This window comes from Rhododendron vialii, chromosome 1a (assembly GCF_030253575.1).
Source record: "Rhododendron vialii isolate Sample 1 chromosome 1a, ASM3025357v1".
NCBI classification, from domain to species: Eukaryota; Viridiplantae; Streptophyta; class Magnoliopsida; order Ericales; family Ericaceae; genus Rhododendron; species Rhododendron vialii.
Window position 1 is genome coordinate 1,629,421 of NC_080557.1, and position 21,810 is coordinate 1,651,230.

Here is a 21,810-nt window from a genome sequence, read left to right on the forward strand (position 1 = left end):
TGTCATGCATAACATGGAGTACATGTCTTCTGGAGCTCGTGGTTTTGTTCTTTTTTTCTTGTTTAATCGGTTGTTAACCTCTTAATGAATTTGACTTCTTGAGACATTGAATATGTTTCTATCTTGGATTGCTGTATCCTTTGATCATCATATGGTTAGCATCCAGGTTGGTATTTCGAATTGTATTTACTAATTTATCTTCTTGAGCACATCTTTCGAGTCAGAACCGGGAGAGATACAATTTGTGAAGTAATCGCTGAACAAATCTCACTCACGCGATGGAGACGCTGCTTTACCTCAAGCTCCTCTTTTATGTTTTCGGCAACGCGATTTAGACATGAAATGTTCTATCTTTTGGCGTGGTATAAATCACTAGGTAGCTCAATATGCATATCCATCTACGCTCTAAAGTCGAGGTCATGGGTTAATCTTTTGCATGCAAGGGCCGGGCAAGGTTTTATTGTTTCTCTCGTTAGGCACTGTACAGTCGTACAAAAGGATGAAAAAGTTATTAACTTTTTTTTTTTTGGCCTAGAGTGTCCCCGTCAATTTAGCTATGCAATTGGTTCTAGGTGAGATAGTGGAAAAGTGGTCCGACACTTTTATATAAGTCTGTCGATAAATCAGCTTCCTCAACTGATAAATACTTTTCTTTAAATAAACTAGGTCTAGCAAAAAGAAAGAGTTTCAATTTCAAAAGCGTTAGGATACAGAAAACTCGGTCCATGAAAGTTTCATGGGCATAATTTTCCACTTTACATTAGGTAACAGATCAGTACGTAGCAGTACTAATTAGCAGTAATTTCTTGAGTTATTTGCACATCTTATGAGGTAAGTAATTCCATCTCCCATTAGCATTTAGCAATAATAGCATTGACATTAGCAGCTGTTAGAGGCTTCGATCCCAATGCTAAATGCAATTCTATCCCGAAATAGCCAGTATTAAGGGCCAAGTGAGTGCCAGTTGTCCAACCATAAGAAGCTAGGTAGATCGACATGCCGCCATTGCCAATCGCTGATGTGATAAAAAGAAAGCCCTTCCTCCCTGTAGGTGCGATCAAAATTATTACTCCTCAATCAAGGGAGATTGTTTGATCCACCAACCAGCAATGGACACGTGGCAGCGGATGCAGCGCAGAAAGAAGACCTTGGTCAAACCTTGACCTGAAGAAGGAGGTTTGACCATCCAATTAAGAAAGAAAACGTGTATAAAAATGGAAGGAAGCACCCGCGGAAGTCAGCCTTCTTCATGGAAAGTGGAAAGGGGAAAGTAAACCCCAAGACAACGTCAGCAACAGAAAACCATGGGTGAAGCCCCGCAAGTCAATGAAGTTTATCAATTACGAAGAAAGATCTAATTAAAGAGTCCCTAGAGTTTCATCCCGACCGCAAGGCAGGGTCCGAGAGGAGATCCGCAATGGGAACACGATCGCCGCAGGTCGCGACCTTCCTCCAGCCGGGAAAATGGGAGTTTCTTGTGGCTTGTAGCTTGGGATGAAGGTTGCGTTGCGGGAAATCTAGCTCTCCCGCGGAAAAGAGTCTGTGGGAGGACGAGTTTCCCCAAGGCCCAGAGGTACAAGACGAACACGTGTTGGGGTTTCATAGGGGCACTGTCCTGGGCCTGACCTAGGCCCAGGTGCCCTATAAATACCCTTGACATTCCTCCTGATTTGACAGAGCTGACTTTTTTTGGAAAGAGAGTGTGTGAGCACTGAATCTGAAGAAGGAGAACATTCTTCTTCAGAGAAAAGGTGACCTCACCTATTCACTCCGGAAAAAGCCAGAATTAAGTTAGCCCCGAGGAAAGAAACAAGGGACATGCTACCTTTATCTCTTCTGTACCTCTTGCTCTTTCCCTCACCCCATGAGATTTCTCCTCCCTTTTTCATTACTAATCATCGACCAATCGCACATTTTCAGCTCATGCGAGATATACATGTAAGCGTACCTCCGTGGAACCCTCAACTTACACTCCCTTACGCTGAAGATTTTCCTCAAAGTCCATCAAGCATCGGAATTAAGGAAGTCTAGCGACTAATATTACAAATGTACTGATCCTTAATCACATAAGAGTATATATCGATCCATTTTTAACCCAAACAATATATATCCTCCTTTTTGCATACAGCCCGCAAATGCCTCAACATTGCAGACTTGTTTCATTCATTCCTTGGGCCTTTTGAAACCCAAAAACTCCTTCAAACTTAGGAACACACAAAGATCTCCGTGAGACCTCCACACCCTTCCAGAGAAAACAACTAAGGATGCTCTCAATTTCGTTTAGGATATTCTCTAATTCCTTCTCAAAACCGGTAACTTATATATATTACTTCACTAGGGAAATTAATGATAGCCCAGGATTAGAATTCCAGCTTAATGACTGGTAAGCACGTGATTTTCTGTTAATGACGGGTAAGGATTTGTGAGTGTGAAGTCGGTCCTTCATATTTTGGAAAGGGAACGTTAGCGTAGGGTATCCTATGGTTTAGATACTTTTATAGGGTTTTAGGGTGCATTTTTCTATTATAGGATTTTAGTGGTTTAGGCATTTTCATAGGGTACCCAGACCCTAAAGTTTTAGGCACTTTTATATATAGGATACTCTAGGGTTTTAGGTACTTTCATAAGGTACCCTAGGAATTTTAGGCACTTTCATAGAGTATCCAAGGGCATGTCCTTGAGCTAAAAAAATAAAAATATGAGAGATCTTTGGCTAAAAGTGAAGGATAATTTTGGAAAGTAGAGATAAAAATTGATGTGAAAGATTTAATGATGATATTTCATTAATAAGTTGAAATTTATAGACAAAAAGTTAATACTTAAAATTATGAAAACGATTGTTTGGGGGGGGGGGGGGGGGGGGTGGTGGGGGTGTGTGTGTGGTTGTATTAAATACAGTCCATAGCTTTCATGACAACTAAAACTAATATTTGAAGACAATTTTATGGAGTAACATTTATTTGGAACTAATCCCAAGGGATTTGGCAAGTGGAAATGAAAATATAAATTAATAAGTGATTGTTCTTCACGAGATCAAATGTTCAAATCTCACAGAGACCAAACATTTTAATTCCTTGGGTCACTGAAAGATTTGTTCGGTTATTAACTTCAGGATCTCAGAATTATTTGAGATTTGTCCAAGCTGGCCCGGACGTCGTATATCCTTTCTCTGCTCAGGCTTTAAAATGACTTGTTCCAGCCTTTCCCCATCCCCTAGCGCATATTAGCACACGGCTTTTGCTATTTCAAAAGTCTGGTCATCACCACATAAGCTGTCCACCTAGGCATATTCCGTTAGCCACTTAACGGAAAGGACAACATTGAAACTGTAAATATATTATAAGGATGAAATCGACACAAAAAAATTCACAGGGACGATTTTGAAAGTTGTGGTATTTTACAAGGACTAAGAAGTAGATAAGCCTTCTTTTTTTTTTTGAAAGTTATCTCTGAAAGTTTATCATTAGCATAGAACTTCAATTTTTTTGTTGGTTGACCTATCATATTGCTGAGATGTTGAGTCCCATTCATATAAAAGAATATTTGGTCGTCAAATCGTGTGTGTTTGTGAAATTTTGTCATGTTCTTATTTAGGCATCGTGTTCTTATTGTAGAAAGCATTATTCGTCTCACTGCATGTCTTTCATGTTTAGAAGTTTTATGTGGTGTGTAAATGTTCTTTGGTATACAAGAATACCCATAGGAAAAAATAAACCTGAACTGCCATGGATGTTTTACGTAAGATCAACGAAACCAAAAAACTATATAGTGGGCATTCATATTTATCAGAGTTTCATCCTATTTAGCAGCTCCTAGCGCGGCCTTCTTGTATTTTCATCGGTGAGAGAAACTTGTTGATCAGGAATTAATCAAGAATACATGCTACAACAAGAAGGGTATCGCTTGCATGCAAATAGGTTGATCGATCTCTTGTGCAAACCTTGTTGGTGGCTCTAGCTTCATTAGTCCCGTAGTGCCTCTATGGACTATATATGTTCTCAAAGTTCGATCGCTCTCAACCTGTTCATATAAAAACACAAACACAAATTAGATGATCCACCGTAGAGTCGTAGTTGTGCTTTGTGCAATTCGTTTTTCTTAGTAAGAGCAGCGTCCAAGGTTTAGCTTTCCTTCTAGGACAAATGTTCCCACAGCCTCCTTGTTAGAAAATAAAGTGTCCCCATGTTTGTCTTCGAGCAGAACATGTCTCAGCTAATGTTGGGGTGACAAGTTCGTGAGTTCTGCCACGGAACCGTGTGCTACCATAGTGCTTGTATTGCTTCGACTTGCCTCATTCTTTCTCCCAGAAATCCTTGGAGCCTACGAAGCATAGATAGAGACAATCACAAAAATGAGAAAATATTGGCAAGTGTGGACTCATTGTTTTCCAAATAAATTTAGGCAGGACAACATGTAGGGGAACACGTTCATTATGCCAAAAACAAGATTTATAGGTTTGTAGGTGAGTCCGTGACACATATATATTTGTGCGTGTCCGACATTTATCAGAATGGGTATGGGTACTGAGGTTGTAGCTGTGTTCGTGTTTTGTACTTTAAGGAGGATATGAATAGCTAGCTCCTTGAATGGCAGCTATTTCTGAATTGAAACGTACATTTCATAAAATGTCTCAAGGCTAGGCAGGTAGAGTTGTCTGCCCTGCCCCTGGAAATCGAATCGGGCTTGGGGTTATACCATTTGAAGGGTAATGGCATATATGGATCTCCGAACAAATGTTTTGGGGGAAGGGTTTACGCACAATTTTAGATTGAGTTGACTAACAAGAGCCACATATATCAAATTCTAGGGTCTACCCCTTTGTAATTTTCTTTAGCTGTGTTTTAGTAATCTGTGGATGGCGATCTATTTTTTAAAGTAATCCGGCTAACACAACTTTATATATAATATGTTGATGTGTCACAGTATGATTAGTAATATCAAGACAGTTATCAACTCAATTGCTAATCATACAGTGTCGCATCAACATGTTATTTATATTGTGCACTTAGTAGCTAGGAGAAATAAAATCAGGAGATAAACTCCTATTTCAATGCGTTAATATTATCATTCTAACAATACTTACTTTTGTCGATTTAAAAAAAAAAAAGGGTGTTAATCTATATGATGTTTGTATTATTGTATTGGGGAAAGTCTTCAATACACACCCCTTTAAGGTGTGTACCATATGCACCTATTGTGTGGTTCATATTGTGCCACCTCATAAAAAATTACTTGTAGGACCGGTCATTCATAACATTTTATTTCGTATCGTAACTTTTATACTAAAAATTCGTAACTTTTCAACAATATGATTCGTAACTTTTTAGCAATAGATTCGTAACATTTTGGGATTCATAACATTTTGGTGTATTTTAATAAGGGTGCATATGATACACACCCAAATAAGGGGTGTGTATTGTAGCACTTCCCTATTGTGTTAGTGATCTTTTTCTCAGTATTGAGAGGGTATGGAGCTCTATGACCGTGAGACAACTACAAATAGTCAAATAGTAATAAGTGAACGAATGAGCCACTGAGTGTGTTCCCTTTGCCTTGGAACTTGATCATTTTTATGGGCCGGAGCCGGCCCATAAAAATGATTAGTGCCGTCCATTTTTGTCGAAACATTTTATTTTGGGTTATTGTAAAAAAAAAAAAAAAGAGAGCTCAATTTGATATAGTTAAGGGTGTTTACGAACCATGCGACTTTGTTTCAGAATTCATGTCCAAAATTTTGAATCAAAGTTGGATGTATTGTAAATGCAATCACAGATATCGGATTGAGCTGATTTTTTACATAGATCTTAAATAATATATTTTGAACAAAATAAGCAGATTCGATCATTTATGTGGAATAAAAAACATGCCTCAAAGTAATCTATAAGCTCGGCGGGTACACACCCCTGTTTATGCCCTTATCGTTTCTATAAAATATTGGCCTTGGTGCATGCTGTCCCACAGTATGCATGTTTGGCCAATCCGGGCTATCCGTGCTCGGCAATGGATGACTCAGATTGCATCTAAAACGAACAGCAATGGGTGGTCGAAATTTATTTGGCTGAGATGCAATCTAAGTCGTTCGTTGCCGAGCACGGTTGGCTCAGATGGAGACAACACGGGAGACAGCATGCACTTCGGATTCAATAAGGAATGTATTGACTTTTCAACCTATATATACAAGTCCTAGCGCAGCCTCGTTCACCTATCTCCCTCAAATTGAAGCCCAAAAAATACAAGGCACCATGATCGTGAAGAAAGCATGCCGTAGAAGTACAGAGCAGATTACCGGCGCCCCGTCGTCGGAAAGCTCACCGGCCACGGAAGTAATTGCCAACAACGTCGATATCCTCACAGAAATCCTGCTACGTGTGCGTGCGAAATCCCTAATCCGGTTCAAGTCTGTGTCCAAGCATTGGTTCTCTCTCATATCCAGTTCCCAATTCTCAACCACCCACTCCCGCCGAAACCTTAATCCCTCGATCTCGGGTTGGTTCTTTTCCTGGAAGCCTACCCCGCTTTATTACCCAATTCCACAAACAATCACTCACTCCTGCAACGGCTTACTGTTATACGAGTTTGCCGACTTAACGCCTACTGTTTACATGGTTAGTAATCCCACTATAGGGAAGTATGCACTTGTCCCTAAACCTATTGAATTTTCATCTGGACCCAAGCTTCTAAGGTTGTGGGGTTCTTCTTGTTTGGCTTTTGATCCTTCGAAATCGCTCCACTACAAAATTGCATTTGTGGGTTTTTATCCCGGCGGTTTAAATATTCACATTTATATTTATTGTTCAGAGAGTGCATCTTGGAAACAGATTCTTGCACCTGGTACAAGGGTTGGACACACAGCGATTTGTGGTGGTGTTATCCATTGGTTAAGTGATGAGAATATTGTGGTAGGGTTTGATGTTTATTCAGAGAAGATGATAAAAATGCCAAATGCACCGAAAATTCTTTGTGAGTTCTACATTAGGTATTTCGGAGGATGTGGTGACCGGTTGATTCTCATTCTGGATCGTAATCCGGATGAGGTGAAATTCAAAATCCTAGAGATGGACAAGGACTATGGCAGTTGGACGATGGAGTGTGAGTTCCATCTTTGGGACGTAATGTCTGTGATCCCACCAACCGCACCCTATTGGACTAGAAAATTTTCTATACTGTCTGTTGTCAAGGAAGAGGAAGAAAAAGGTTATTCACTCATATTGGCTTTGCCAGGGAAAGTTATTTCGTATAATCTGCAGTTGAGGACATGGAATGTGCTTCGTGATGCGGTGCCAGGTGAATTGATTTGCAATCGACATCCTTATGCAACTGCTCATGCAGGCATGCAGCTCATCCTTACATTGAAAGCCTATCCCCTGTTTGAGCAATGGCATGCATAATATGGAGCAAATGTTTTCTGGAGCTCGGGTTTTTTACTTTTTCCTTGTTTAACCTCTCAATGATTTGACTTCTTTAGACATTGAGTCTTTATATTTATTAGATTGCTGCAGTATTCTTTGATCATCATAGTTAGAACCCAGGTTGATATTTCGTATTCTATCACGTATAGCCTTGCTCTTTATCTTGCTCTTTTTGCAATCGATGGATGTCCCCAAGTAAACGCTCTCGAAACATAACTCTCCTCAAGTATTTTTAGGTTGTTTTTTCTATTATCTTAAAAGATACTACTCCGTTGATCAAATGTCATTTTTTCATTTCATCTGCCCATTGTACTGTACTGTAAGTAGCTCTACCATTGTCCTTCCGGAGCAAACTCTTGAAGTCATTTACTGGGAGAAGTAATTTGTAAAGTAATCCCTGAACAAATTGCACACACTAAAGAGTGGGATGGAGATGTTGCTTAATCTCAAGGTCCTCTTTTACGTTTTCGAATTTGCGATTCAGGCACAAAATAGGTACAGAAAAAATTGTTTGATGCCAAAGAGCAGAGATTGTATCAGTATAAGCTGTAATATGCTTGTGGTGGTATAGGTTCTCTTATACAATTGTTGTTGTCAATATTAGCATTTCATAGTCCTATGGTTCATTTTATTGGTAATACAACAGAATCTGATCAGACTGTATAGACCCTAGTTTCATCACGTACTCTATCAAAAGTAGATTTGTGTGCTTATCTTGGTTTTTTTTTTTTTTTTGTAGCACTGTGTGTTGTGTTGCAGGTTTGCCCATAAACTCACACACACCAATCAAATAGAACAAAAGGAATTTACGTGGTTCCCCAATGAATGAGTACAACCACGGGAGGAGAGGAGTCACTTCAAGAAAAATCACAATAGCTGATGAAACAAAAAAAAAAATCATCACGAAAAGTTACTATAGGTGATGAAAACATGTCATAGGTGACGAAAAAGTGACCTTCGAAGACAACTTATAGGTGAGGAAAGGTTGTCGAGGAAGTCACTTTTGGTGAAGAAAATCTTCTTGTTTAATACCTATAGTAAAAATTAAATTTCATAACCATTTTTTTTCGTCAGATATTTGTGATTTTTCTTGTAGTGAGTGTTTCACTATATGAGAAATACTACGATATTACTTAATTATAGAGAGGTGCTACTGGTACAGATAAAAAATCTGTATCAGTGGGTACAAACCTCTTTTTGGGTCCATTTTGGGTCTCAAAAAAATGATCGGAGTCGTTCATTTTGTTTAAAATACTTTTCTTATAGTCCCTAAAAAAAATAAGCTTAATCCGGTATTGGTAAGAGTATTTACGAAACATCCAAACTTTGCTTTCCTGAATTCTAGAACAAAGTTTGGATGTTTCATAAATACTCTTACCGATACCGAATTAAGCTTATTTTTCTTTAGGATCATAAGCAAAGTATTTTAAACAACATGAGCGACTCCGATTATTTTTTTAAAACCCAAAATGGGCCCAAAAAGAGGTTTGTACCCACTGGTACAGAAAAAAATTCTGTAGCAGCAGACTTTCTGTAATTATAAGTACGGATCACTCAATCTATCAGTGAATCCCTCTCTCACCGGTGGATGGTGGCAGAAATGTATCGAAGCACAACGATAGCACCTACGCATTCATTACTTGTTTTAAGGAGCATTCAACTTTTTAGAATTTCATTCCACAAACATACACAGATAAATTAGGGGTGTACATGGTTTGGATTGAATCAATTCCGGTAGAAATTCAGGATCCAAATCATATCCTACGGTTTCAAGGAATTAAGAATCATAACCAGACCGTTACACATAAGGAACCGAACCACAACCAAACCATTAGACAGGTCCAGTTTTGTTCGATTTTCGATTCTAAACCATGTTTGCATCCAAAAAGTGCCACACAAAAAAATACATGAAACCAGGGACGGGGGGAGTGAGAGTTTCGTGGCAAACAAAAGGTTTGGTGGGTTGCTGGACGTACGTATCGCGTATACTTTATATTGATACACAGAGTTTTCACATATTTTTATAAATATATATGTAAACGGTCCGGTTGGCTTCCTAATTATGGAACCAAGGATGGAACCAAAATATCTGTTTTCAATTTTTTAGAAACGGAACCAATCCGTTATACAATAGAACCAATCCAAATAGACCGGCCAGTCCAGTTTACTGGTTTTTTCGGTTTTCTTGGACACCCCTTGCATAAACTGTGTCGAAACCATGTGAGAACCAAAACACCATCAATCAAGCAATTGAAATTCAATTCACTTCAGGATATGACCACAACAATATCACAGCACATACGTACTCAGTTCATTACAGCTAGTAAAAAGGTAAATAAAACAAAGATTATAAAAGGGAAAAAAAAAACATACTACTATTGGGAAAATTAGTCAATGCGGGTACCGTCGTTTGGTGCCCCAGGCCCATTCTCTACCACACATTGCGATGATACACAAGGTGGATCACACCGCAATGTGTGGTGAAAAGGAGACTGGGGAACTACTTTACGGTGCTCCAGAGACACTGAATAAATACTTGTTAGTTGTAGTTATTTACGTTTCAGCCCTAGTACGTATCACTTTGCTACCACCCCACTTACGGAAAAGTAATTACTCCAGTTTTGTCACTTCTTTGTTTGGACGACCGGAGCGGCCGACTCATTGGCGACCCTGAACTAAGGCTCAAAAAAGCGGCCGCCCTAGGCCTCTTAAAAATTAATTCTACAACCTCGTATTCCCAAGGTTGCGAGGTTTGAATAAAATCCGATCCTACGTTGTTTTGAAGACCGCGAACCATTTTTAACATGACTCTCTCTTCTCCCTGTGATTCTTTGATTTCAGTTCCTCCTTGCGAAATGGCGGGGAAAGCCACGAAGGCCACCACTCATCGGAAAGCTCACTCTCGGCACAAGCAATCGCCGACAGAGTCAATCTCCTCGCACAAATCTTACTACTTTTGCCCGCAAAATTCCTAATCCGATTCAAGTCCGTGTCCAAACATTGGCTCTCTCTCATCTCCCACCCCCAAATCTTACACATACAACTTTACATTTTCTTTCCTGCTAGCATTTATTACAACAGACCAATAATAATACTACTACTTACCTAAATAGTACTAAATGCTAGCAGGAAAGAAAATGTAAAGTTGTATGTGTAATAAATGTAGGTAGAAGACTTTGGTCTGTAACGAATATAATTGGTGGTAAACCAATTATATGTTTATACGGTTTGTGTAGGTAATCAGTGATATAAGCGTCCCCTACTTACGCCTATAAAAGGAGGGCTTCCCCTATTGTAAAGGACCAAGTTAGAAAGCCAGTCAGTGTTTGCAATAATATTCCAGTCTCTTGTATTCTTATAATTCCTTGTTGTGTTCTCTCTACGTTGCTTCACATGTGAACCTTTTGTATTGTCACCCATTAACTACGTACAGTATAATTGTTGTTGTGGAAGAGGAGGAAATCGCGGAGAGGAAGAAAGCTTCCAAGAAATATCTGGAGTTAGATGAGGGAGACGACTCTTTCTTCAAAAAAAAAAAAAAAATTTTGAGTTCAAATCATGAATTTTTAATTTTTTGATTTCTCTCATCTTGATAAATCAAGAATTCAAGAAAATATGACGCATAACTAACATTTGCAGAAAAAATATAATAAAGACACACACACATAAAAAAGAAGAAGAAAAGCAATTAGTCAATTGGCTTGTTTGTCAAACCAGCCTCAAATCATCCATCCATCAATGGGTCAGATTTGCTCATATATTCTTATCGGATTTGCCCAAAGATTCTGAACAAATTCGAACTATTGATTGCAAAAGTAGACAATTCAGATTTAAACTATCCTGTTCAGTCCAAATTAAAGACCGGAAATGATCCAATTCGTTTTTGTTTGTTCTTTTGTTCCATAGGCTAAGCGTGTCCTAAGTTATCCAGAGGAAATACGAAGGGAGGTGATTTTGGCCCTCCACTTTTAGTTTTAAATTTTCTCACATGATTAACACACAGCATGGAGTGCCAGTTGCTAAAGCTGGAGTGGCAAAATCAATTTCAAACACAAAAAGTTCCAAGAGCGTGTTCGCCAGAACAACTTTCGGAATACAAGGTGGTTTTCAATAGCGATTACTTCCTTGTCTTCTCCTCACAAAACTAGGGCACCAACGAAGTTCACAAGCGAATTCTGTGATCGCTTCTTCTTCAGTTCCCCCATGCAGAATGGCTGGGAAAGCAACAGGCGCCGTTGCCGGCGGCTCTACTCCATCGGGGCAAGCAATTGCCAACAGCGTCGACCTCCTTACTGAAATCCTACTACGTTTGCTGGCTAAATCCCTAATTCGATTCAAGTCCGTGTCCAAATATTGTCTCTCCCTCATCTCGATTAACTTGTGTTCACGGTGCTTACTTGGCCTTTGATCCTTCGAAATTACCTCACTACAAAGTTTTATCGTGGCTAGTCAGTACTACTACTACTTCAATTTCAATGTTGAAATTGATGTCTACATTCGGAGAGTACGAATTGGAGAAATGCTTCTCAAATGCAAGAAACTGATCTTGGTCGTGGTCTCTATTGGAATGGAGCAATACATTGGTTAAGTTATAGAAGCACTAGTTTGTTGAAATTTGATAGCATTGACATTGCGGTCTAAAATTACGTATCCTGTCTACGACAGTTATTTCGGAGAATGTGGTGGCAGGTTGATTCTATTTCCGCCCCATTCACCGTCTTCTATGGAATTCCCAATCCTAGAGAGTACTTGGAAGAAAGCAAGAACAGCCGGTGGATTGTGAAGTATCGAGTTAATCTCAGAATCGTAGTCTCTGTGTTCCCTGAGATCAAAAACGTTTTTAAATGTTGTGTTTTGGGTGCTGTGGAGAGGAGCAAGATGAAAGAAGATTATGCGCCGGTGTTGGGGATTCGAGGAAAAGTTGTTATTTCTTATAATCTGAAGAGCAAGACAATGAACGTGCTTCGCGATTTGGTGCCGGGTGGATTAATTAGAGATGTGGATAATTTTGCTTATTCCTTCGTCGAAACTCTATCTCTTGTTTGAACAGAATCCTAGATGTACAACTTTTCAACTAATTAACTAACTTCTTAGTGTTGAAAAAGCTTGAATATTTTGCATGCAATAAATTTTTTTGAACGTGGTACTTTGATTGTGTTATCATAGCGAACTCGTATCTTCTAGTTATATATCCTTAGGACATGATTGTGTTTAATTAGTCCAGTTCTTTGGCTATGGTCCGCCAAACACGTTTCAAAGCGATGAAGATGATGTGCAACAAACGCGATACGAAGAAGATAGAATTTGAACAAAAGAATCTCAAATCACAACACGCGCGCTTGTCACTTTATGTGATCCTCTTCGTTTCTATAGCCCATCAAAGCAGATTCTAATTATCCCTCTGGCTGGATATTTGTTGGGTTGTTTGTTTCTAGTGCTAATATCATCATCATCATCATCTTCTTCTTCTTCTTCTTCTTCTTCTTCTTCTTTTGTGATTACCCTCTCCTTAGCGTCGTATACTAATTAACTCATTAACATGCTTGGCTCTGATATCCTTGTTTTGAAGTAGTTTGGCGAAATGACTTTAGACTCTTGATGAAGGAGTGGGCAAAACATAAGAATGATTGGAAAGTTGATATTGCATTCTTGCCATAATGACTAGAATTGTTTCATCTCTAATCCAATTGAAATCAAATTTCCTCCTCAAGTTAGATAAATCAATAGTGAAACTCAGACTCTTTGTCAATTCTTATTTTTGCCTATGTTGGTAGACACGCCTTTTATTTCCCTCTCAAGGAGGTGGAATGAAAAATCTCAAAACCTGGAGCTCCATCACTAGTAGTGGAATTCTTGTTGAAATTTAGTCTCGGTTTTGTTTGGTTAGGAATGCACAACACTGGTGTTGTGAGCCAATTATTGGGTCGGTCCCGAGTCTGTTTCATTGATTTGAACCGTACGTTTCTTTACTTTTGTCTTGTCGAGTACGGACCAGTACACATAAAATTTTGGTTTGATCACACATGGGTAGCCACGTGACGGGGTACATCTCTTGTTTTTCGTTTTCAAAAATCATTCCACCCCTGTTCTTGTTTTTTTTCAAAACGAAAATGTTTCCCAATCACACACCAATGTCGGGTCAAGCTAAATTCTATTAGAGTTTCCTACTTGACAGAAACTCATTTGAAAGTTGCGAGAGGTACTGCACTATCACTAGAGCTAGAGAGTTGATCAACAACAAAGGTTTGAAACAATGAAGCTCTTGTAGTAGGGTCTCCTGGGTCCCAGCTGGATTCTCTAAAATAGAGACATTCCTATGCTATTTGAGACCGCCATCTTCAAGATTAAGAGGACAATTCGGATTATAGAGACAATCCTATGCTATTTGAGACCACCACTTCTTCGATCTATATTCCATAACAATTCCCTTTTCGTTGAGGATAGTTACTTGTGAACAACTTGATCATGAGGTCCTTACATTTAAATTTCAAAGCTTTTTGATACCCAACTTTCTCTATCTCATCCAATCTCCTTCCTTTGTTTTACAGGTCACCCTTAACTACTAACGAACAAACAATCTATTGAGGTGAAGAATAAAACAAGAAGCAGAGCAAAATCATGATCGATAGAAATCTAAGCAAGACTATATAATGATAGATAACAGAGACAATGATATCAGCTCATGATAAGAGCTAACAAAAGCAAAGCCGTTCAAAAAAAAAAAAAAAAGAGCTAACAAAAGCAAAATATGCATCAACCATCTACTTCTACAGAAGTATTCAACTTTTCAGCACTAAGATATACTACTACCATCGTTGATACTCCGTTAACACAAAAATCAATCCATACGTGCTCGAACACTTAGGATTCTATTCAAACTGGAAAAAGGGTTTCAATATAAGGAACGGCATAATTAATGTTCAAATCCAACGCCTCTAATTCACGCGGCACTAGATCACGAAGCACATCCCATGTCTTTTTCTTGGGGTTATAGGAAACAATTCTCCCAGGAATGGCTAACAAGAGTACCAAACCTCTTTCACTCTCTCCCTTTGCAGCACACAACACTGTAAATCCATGGAGGCAATATTTGTTTCTCCTGCTTTCCATCTCTGGGAATGCAGATATTAAGGCCCTAAGATTGACCTGACACTTGACAACCCAACTGCTGTAATCCCTTTCCAGCTCAAGGATTCTTAATCCACTAGAGCAGTAGCAATATGAATGAGACTGAATAAGTATCAAACCGCCACCACATTCTCCAAAATACATAATTTTGTTTCGAGGTAGAATTTTGGGTGACTGAGGGTTTGGCATTGTTATTATCTCCTCCACATCAATGTCAAATCTCTTCAGAAAATCATCACAGGTTAGCCAATGGATTGCTCCATTCCAAAAGATACCACGACCAAAAATTTCTTGGTGTGAGATAACCTTTCTCCAACATAAACTCTCTGAACTGTAGACATCAATTTGATAAGGGCCATAAGGGCCCGGGCTGTAACCGACCAATACTACTTTGTAATGGCGAGGTGATTTTGAAGGATCAAAAACCAAGTAAACACTCCAACCACAAACTACTCCATCACGTTTAGGAAGTAACGTGTATTTCTTCGTGGTGGGGTTACAAACAATACAAACAATGTTGTAGTGCACAAAATGACGATCGATCCTCATCATCCTACTTTTATAGCACAACAGCAAACCGTTGCAGGAGTGTGCCACCTCAACTGTCCCGAATCGCTCTCCGAGACCATTGAGGAAGGAAAGAGAGGGGAGATTATGGCGGCAGCCGTGAAGGGAGACGAAGTTGAGTGTTTCTTGGCTGTTGAAATACAAACCTGAGATGGAGGAAGGTCTGGGGTTTCGGGTAGAGTGGTTGGTGGCAAATTGGGTGTCAGAGAGGAGGGATAGCCAATGTTTGGACACGCTCTTGAATCGGATCGTGGATTTCACAGGCAACCGTAGAAGGATTTCCATTAGTAGATCGATGTTTGCTGCAATCAATTCCGCCGCCGGTGAGATGTCCGACGGAGTAACCTTGAGAACCGCCTTTGTTCTCTTGTTTGATGCGTTCCTGGTCATTTTTCCCAGAACAGGGTACAAGGACGGGAAGAAGGGTTAATAATAGTAATCCATAGATAGACGGCATGTTTTGATCTGGTTATGGGCCTTCCGGCCTTGATGGGCTTGATGTTGCTGAGAGTAAGTTTTGACTAATTTCTCATTTACTTTTTTGGTCATAACAAATTTATTAACTTTATTTATCTCTCGAAAAGAAGGACACAAAAAATTAGAAAAGTTCAAAAACATATATTAAAGCTTATTTTTGAGCTTATTATTCGTCTTTACATAACCCAAGTCAGTCCGTGCCGTTGGTTCTCACCCACTTGTTGACCTCAAACTCGTGTGGGCCCCCAAGAACTCAGGCACAGCAAGAAATGAACCGAATCATTTGTAAATTATTCGAGACTCGATTCAGTCAAAGCTCGTTAGAGTTTGATTCCTCTATTAAACGTACCAAATATGCGCTCTTCGATTTTATGTTCGTTTAATGAATGAAGCGAGCATAAATCTAACCGTATTCGCATCGATTAAGCTCGCAAACCTAAAGCATAAATATGTCATGAGAGTTTTATTTATAAACTTGAATATGTATAAACATCTGTATCAATATAGTGAAAATTTTATAACTGGCACAAGTGTAAACTTATACAAATAATGTACACTTTTATATCTTTCTTTTTTTTTAAATTTTGAATATGGATGAACTTATTTAGTACGTAACAAAAATTTTATATGTACCTCTAAACTCATAATTCGTAGCGGCCAAGAGGAATTTGATGTGGCCAAGTGCAATTCGATGCAGCCGAGAGTAATTCGTAGCGGCCAAGTGCAATTCGATGCGGCCAAGAGCAATTCGATTCGGCCAAGTGCATTTCGAAGCGGCCAAGTGAAGTTCGATGTGGCCAAAAGCAATTCATAGCGGCTAAGTGCAATTCGATGCGGCTAAGAGCAATTCCATGCGGCCAAGTGCAGTTCGATGCGGCCAAGAGTAATTTGTAGCGGCAAAGTGCAATTCAAATTAGCGGCCGAGTGCAATTTGATACGGCCAAGTGCAATTCGGTGGGGCTAAGAGTAATTCGTAGCCGCCAAGTGCAACTCGACGCAGCCAAGAGTAATTTGTAGCGGCGAAGTGCAATTCGATGTGGCCAAAAGGAATTCAATGCGGCCAAGAGTAATTTGTAGCAGCCAAATGCAATTCGATGCATCGTTAAGGCTCGTGAACAAGTTCACACTCGACTCAAAACTAGGCAACCTCAACTCAATCGAGCACGGCTCGTCAAGTTTTCGTTGGGCTCAAGCTCGAACTCCGTAAAAGCTTAACAAAAAAACAAAAAAAAAAACTTAAACATTCTAAAATTCAGCTCGGCTAAGCTGGCTCGTTTGCTGTGCTATTTGACCTATAGGGCTGGTTTAGGCAAGGATTCAAAATTGCTTTGTCTCCATAGTAAACTCAAAACGTTTTGTTGAGATATTGTAGGGGTACATGCAAATTTAGGTACAAAGGACCTGCCTCTATGTCATAGAAGTTTAAGTTTGACTCACTTAGTCATTATACCTCACCTCCCCACAATATCTCATTCACCTTTCATGCATCTAACACTAGAATCTCTCTACAAGAGATATTATAGCACCAAATCATCTCATTTTACACATGTTTTTGACCCAGTAAAATCACATTGCCCTAACTACTGAAGTAAGCGTGTTAGAAAATCCATTGGCCTGGACATCTGGTTAAAAAAAAGTATCAAATCAGCTAAACTTGACATGTTTTCCAAACTACAAGAATACCATGAACCAAAAATAGTTTCATTTTTATCATCAGTTGTTTCATCCTCCACCACTATGGCAGAAAATCCAAATCCTGTAGGTTCAGTTGCCTTGACAATCGCAGAAGAGGAGAAATGGAATGCAAAGGGGAGAATTGGAGTGCAACTGGGAACAAATTTAAATGGAGAGAGTTGATCCCGAAACCTTTTCCAACCAGAGCTCTAATACCTGTTAAACTATCAATTGTTTGAAAAACTTAAGCTATTGAGAAATTGGCCCAATAATGTATATCAAGACATTGAACAAAAGCACGGCTTATAGTATTCCCACTTTTTTGAATGAGAGTGTTGACCCACTTTTTTGTATATCAAGCGTGTTGTAAGCGTGCCAAATTCTCAACCACCCACTCCTGCCGAAACCCGAATCCCTCACTGGATGCCTCTCATTTGTGAGGAGTGAGGACCCAACTCAACCAACAATCACTCACTCTTGCAACGGCTTACTATTAGACGAGTATGATCACTTTATGCCTACTGGTAGCAGAAAACGTTACATTGTTAGTAATCCGACTATACAGAAATATGCATTTGTCCCTGAACCTACTCTATTTTCATATGGGTCTAATCCTCGGGTGTTATGTGCTTATTTGACCTTCTGATCCTTCGAAATTGCCTCACTACAAAGTTGTATTGATGGGTACTTTTTATTATTATCCCAGTGTTGACGTTTGGATTGATATATATTGTTTGCAGAGCACATCTTGGAAACAGTTTCTTGCACCCGGTGCAAGGGGTCAACACGCAGCGTTATGTGGTGGTGTTATCCATTGGTTTAGTGATGAGTATATTGTGTTGGGTTTTGATGTTTATTCAGAGAAGATGATAGAGATGCCGAACCCAAGGAAAATTCATTGTGAGGACAAGATTAGGCATTTCGGAGGATGTGATGGCCGTTTGATTCTTAATCTGGCTCAAAATCCGCCTTGTATTGGATTGGAAATCCTAGAAATGGACAAGGACGATGGCCGTTGGATGGTGGAGTGTGAGGTCGATCTTTGGCACTTAATAGCTGCCCTCCATTGACCCACCCCTATTGGTATCGTAATTTTTTCTGTGCTGTCTGTTGTCAAGAAAGAGGAACAAAAAGGTTATGTACTCATATTAGCTTTTATGCGGAAAGTTATTTCCTATAATGTACAGTTGAAGACATGAAATGTTCTTCGTGATGCGGTGCCAAGTGAATCGGTTTACAATGTACATACTTTTCGAATTCTGTTATGTATAGCCTTGCACTTTTTCTTGTTTCTTTTTTGCAACCGATGGGCGTCCCTAAGTCAACACTCTCAAAACGTAACTCTCCTGAAGTTTTTTCAGGTTGGTTTTCTATGATCTTATTATCTTTTGTTGTCATCAACATAAAAGATACTTCGTTGATCAAGTGTCATTTTTCATTTCCTGTTCCCATTGTGTACCGTAGCAGCTCTGCGTTTATCCTTCCCGGGCAAACTCTTGAAGTCATTTACTGGAGAGAAGAACAATTTGTAAAGTAATCCCTGACTGCACAAATTGGACCCGCTAAAGAGTGGGATGGAGATGTTGTGTAACCTCATGCTCCCCTTTTATGTTTTCGAATTTGCGATTCAGGCACAAAATGAAAAACAGAAAAATTATTTTGTATGGCAAAGAGCAGAGATTGCATAAGCTGTGTCAATATTAGCATTTCATAGTCCTATTATGGCAGCTAGTTTAGATAATCGTTGGGTTGGGGCCTGTGGTTTAGGTGATAAAAGAATCCGTCGGGCTGCAGTTTGAGTTTGATTTTGGTTGCAAAACTTGTGTTCGACCTGGGTTTGAGAAAAACCCGAACCAAACCGTTGTCATAATGTCATCCTCGAGAGGTCACCGTTTTTTGTTGCAGTGTCACGTAGGCGGGCGTAATTTTGGATCCATTGTAGTGCACACTCCTTCCAAGATTTCAGCCGTCGTGATCCCAGCCGTCTAAACGTGTTTTGGACGGCCCAAATTTATTCCCTCTCGCTCCCCTCACCCGACCATTATCTCTCCTCTTTTTCTCTCTCTAAAATCCGGACAGTTCAAAACACATTTGGACCACTGAGATCGCCGACGGGTGGTACCCGCCCATCACCCAAAAACTTCTCCCAAAACACGTAGTACACAGTTGCGTGAAATCCTGATCCAATTGGATGTTCCAAATCCTAAATTAATTAGAAAACGTGTCTGTACAGAGTATACATAAGTATATATAAGAAGCAGCAGCAGCAGCAGCAGTGCTATAGGGTTCACAAACCTCGGCATAATCTTTCTTCTTCCAAAATTGTTTTTGTTGCAAATTACCCAGATTTGTTTGCTTTCTCTCTCATGGCTTCCAATCTTCCACTCAAGCCCTTTCTCCTTCTCGTTTGTCTCTCAGTTCTTCTCCCACAGCTCTCTGTTTCAACATCCTCCCAAGAAACCATCACTAGCCATCATCAACTTCATGGGTTGGAAATAGACAAGATCTCCACTGCTCTGTCCGACAAAGGCTACATAGCCATGTCCATAATTTTACAAGGCACTCTCTCTTCTGTACTCCCTTTCGAAAGCACCCTCAACACCACCACATTCACCATCTTCTCCCCTCCTGATAAGGCTTTCTTCACTCCCAAATACCCACAGCCCCCACTCACTCTCATTCAATACCACGTAGTCCCCTCGAATCTAGACAGAGAATCACTCGAATCGTCTCTTCCGTACGAGTCCAAGATCAATACTCTACTTCCTGGCCACCCTCTTGTGGTACGATGGCAACAACAACAGGGGGATTGACAGGACGGTTTCGTCGAATTCGGGGTCTGGGGCTTCTTTGGTGAAAGACATGGTGATGGCCAAGCTGTTAATTATCATGGCTGCAGTTGCCTTTGCTGGAACGTGTCTTTCCCTTGCATGGGTTTACCAGGGTAGTCGTCAACATAGCGAATATGGCTCCATTGGTACTGAAGTTTATTAGGCATACAATGAGTATAGCTTCAACAACCGGACCAACAACAGGAACATTGGCAATATGGACATAAAGAATTCGTCCGAAGGAGACTCTTGAACGGCTTAATTATGGCGCAAAAGGTTCCGGTCACATCAGTTATCGTGTCTTTTCGCTCACATAGATATACCTCTTTCGGCATAATTTTCCATATGGGTATGTTTCGATTAGGTCAGGTGACTGTGATTTTGTATGAATACAGTGGCAGAAGGCTAATGGCTTGTGATATGATATACTAGCTTCCTAGTCTGGTGTTAAATCAGAAGAATGGGACATTAATAACATTATGATGTCCTAGTTAGTATATGTTATGGTTTCATTGAAGTTACTGATGTGTTATGAGTTGTGATTCAACTCATTAGCACAGCACTCCAATGGAATTGTTGCGAGAAAAATATTTGGGTCTGTGTGTCTTTTTCTTCGATCGGATTGGAAAAAAAAATATGTTGGAAACACATCACTTTATTTGTTGTGTTATGAGTCATGTTCTTAACGCAATCGTTGTTGAGTTCATTTTTCTTAGAAAAAGCAATGTACCACACTCATATTTCATGTTCCGGTTCAATTGTATCGAGAAAGCCAATAGGGATATCATCATCACAAGGGCCTGAGACACATAATACGCATGTGTGAGCGAGAGCGTGAAAATGTCTTTTAAAAATATTCCGAAATAATAAAAATTTGTGAGAGCGAGAATTACGCTTGAGCACGAGGAGAATTGAGAAGTGAAGCGTATGATCCTATCGAAGTTAATGACACACAGTTATGAATGTTGTAGGAAACATGTTTTAATAGATTGTCTAAAATTACCTGCTCAATCGAACCTGACCCCCTGATTTTCAGGCTCGAGCCAGCCAGTCCGTGCCGTGGCTTCTCACCCACTTGTTGACCTCAAACTCATGTGGGCCCCCAAGAACTCGGGCACAGCAAGAAATGAACCGAATCATTTTTAAATTGTTTGAGACTCAATTTAGTCAAAGCTCGTTTGAGTTTGATTCCTCTATTAAACGAACCAAATATGAGCGCTTCAATTTTACGTTCGTTTAATGAATGAGGCGAGCATAAATCTAAACAAATTAGACTTGATTAAACTCGCAAATCTAAAGCATAAATATGTCATGAGACTTTTATATATAAACTTGATTATGTATAAACCTTTGTACCAATATAGTGAAAATTTTATAACTTGCACAAGTGTGAACTTATAAAAGCAATGTACACTTACATATCTAATTTTTTTTATATAGTTTTGAATATGGATGAACTTATTTAGTGCGTAACAAAAAATTTATATGTAGCTCTAAACTTGTAATTCGTAGTGGCCAAGAGAAATTCAATGCAGCCAAGTGCAATTCGATGCCGCCAAGAGTTATTCGTAGCAGCCAAGTTCAATTCGATGCAACCAAGAACAATATGTAGCGGCCAAGTGCAATTCGAAGTGGCCAAGTGCAATTCGATGCGGCCAAAAGCAATTCGATGCGGCCAATTGCAATTCGATGCGGCCAAGTGCAATTCGACGCGGCCAAGAGTA

The 21,810-nt window shown here is 39.6% G+C and overlaps 1 protein-coding gene across 1 annotated transcript; it reads right to left on the minus strand.

Annotated features, from left to right (window-relative positions):
• Nucleotides 1–13,996: 13,996 nt before the first annotated feature.
• LOC131332579 (F-box protein At5g07610-like) lies at nucleotides 13,997–15,527 on the minus strand. Its single transcript, XM_058366883.1, has one exon. The coding sequence runs from the start codon at nucleotides 15,492–15,494 to the stop codon at nucleotides 14,283–14,285; it is 1,212 nt and encodes a 403-aa protein (XP_058222866.1). The 5' UTR covers nucleotides 15,495–15,527; the 3' UTR covers nucleotides 13,997–14,282.
• Nucleotides 15,528–21,810: the final 6,283 nt, after the last annotated feature.

Excerpts from the sequence above, each read along its gene's own strand:
- LOC131332579 (XM_058366883.1), bottom strand. The coding sequence starts at position 15,494 with ATGACCAGGAACGCATCAAACAAGAGAACAAAGGCGGTTCTCAAGGTT.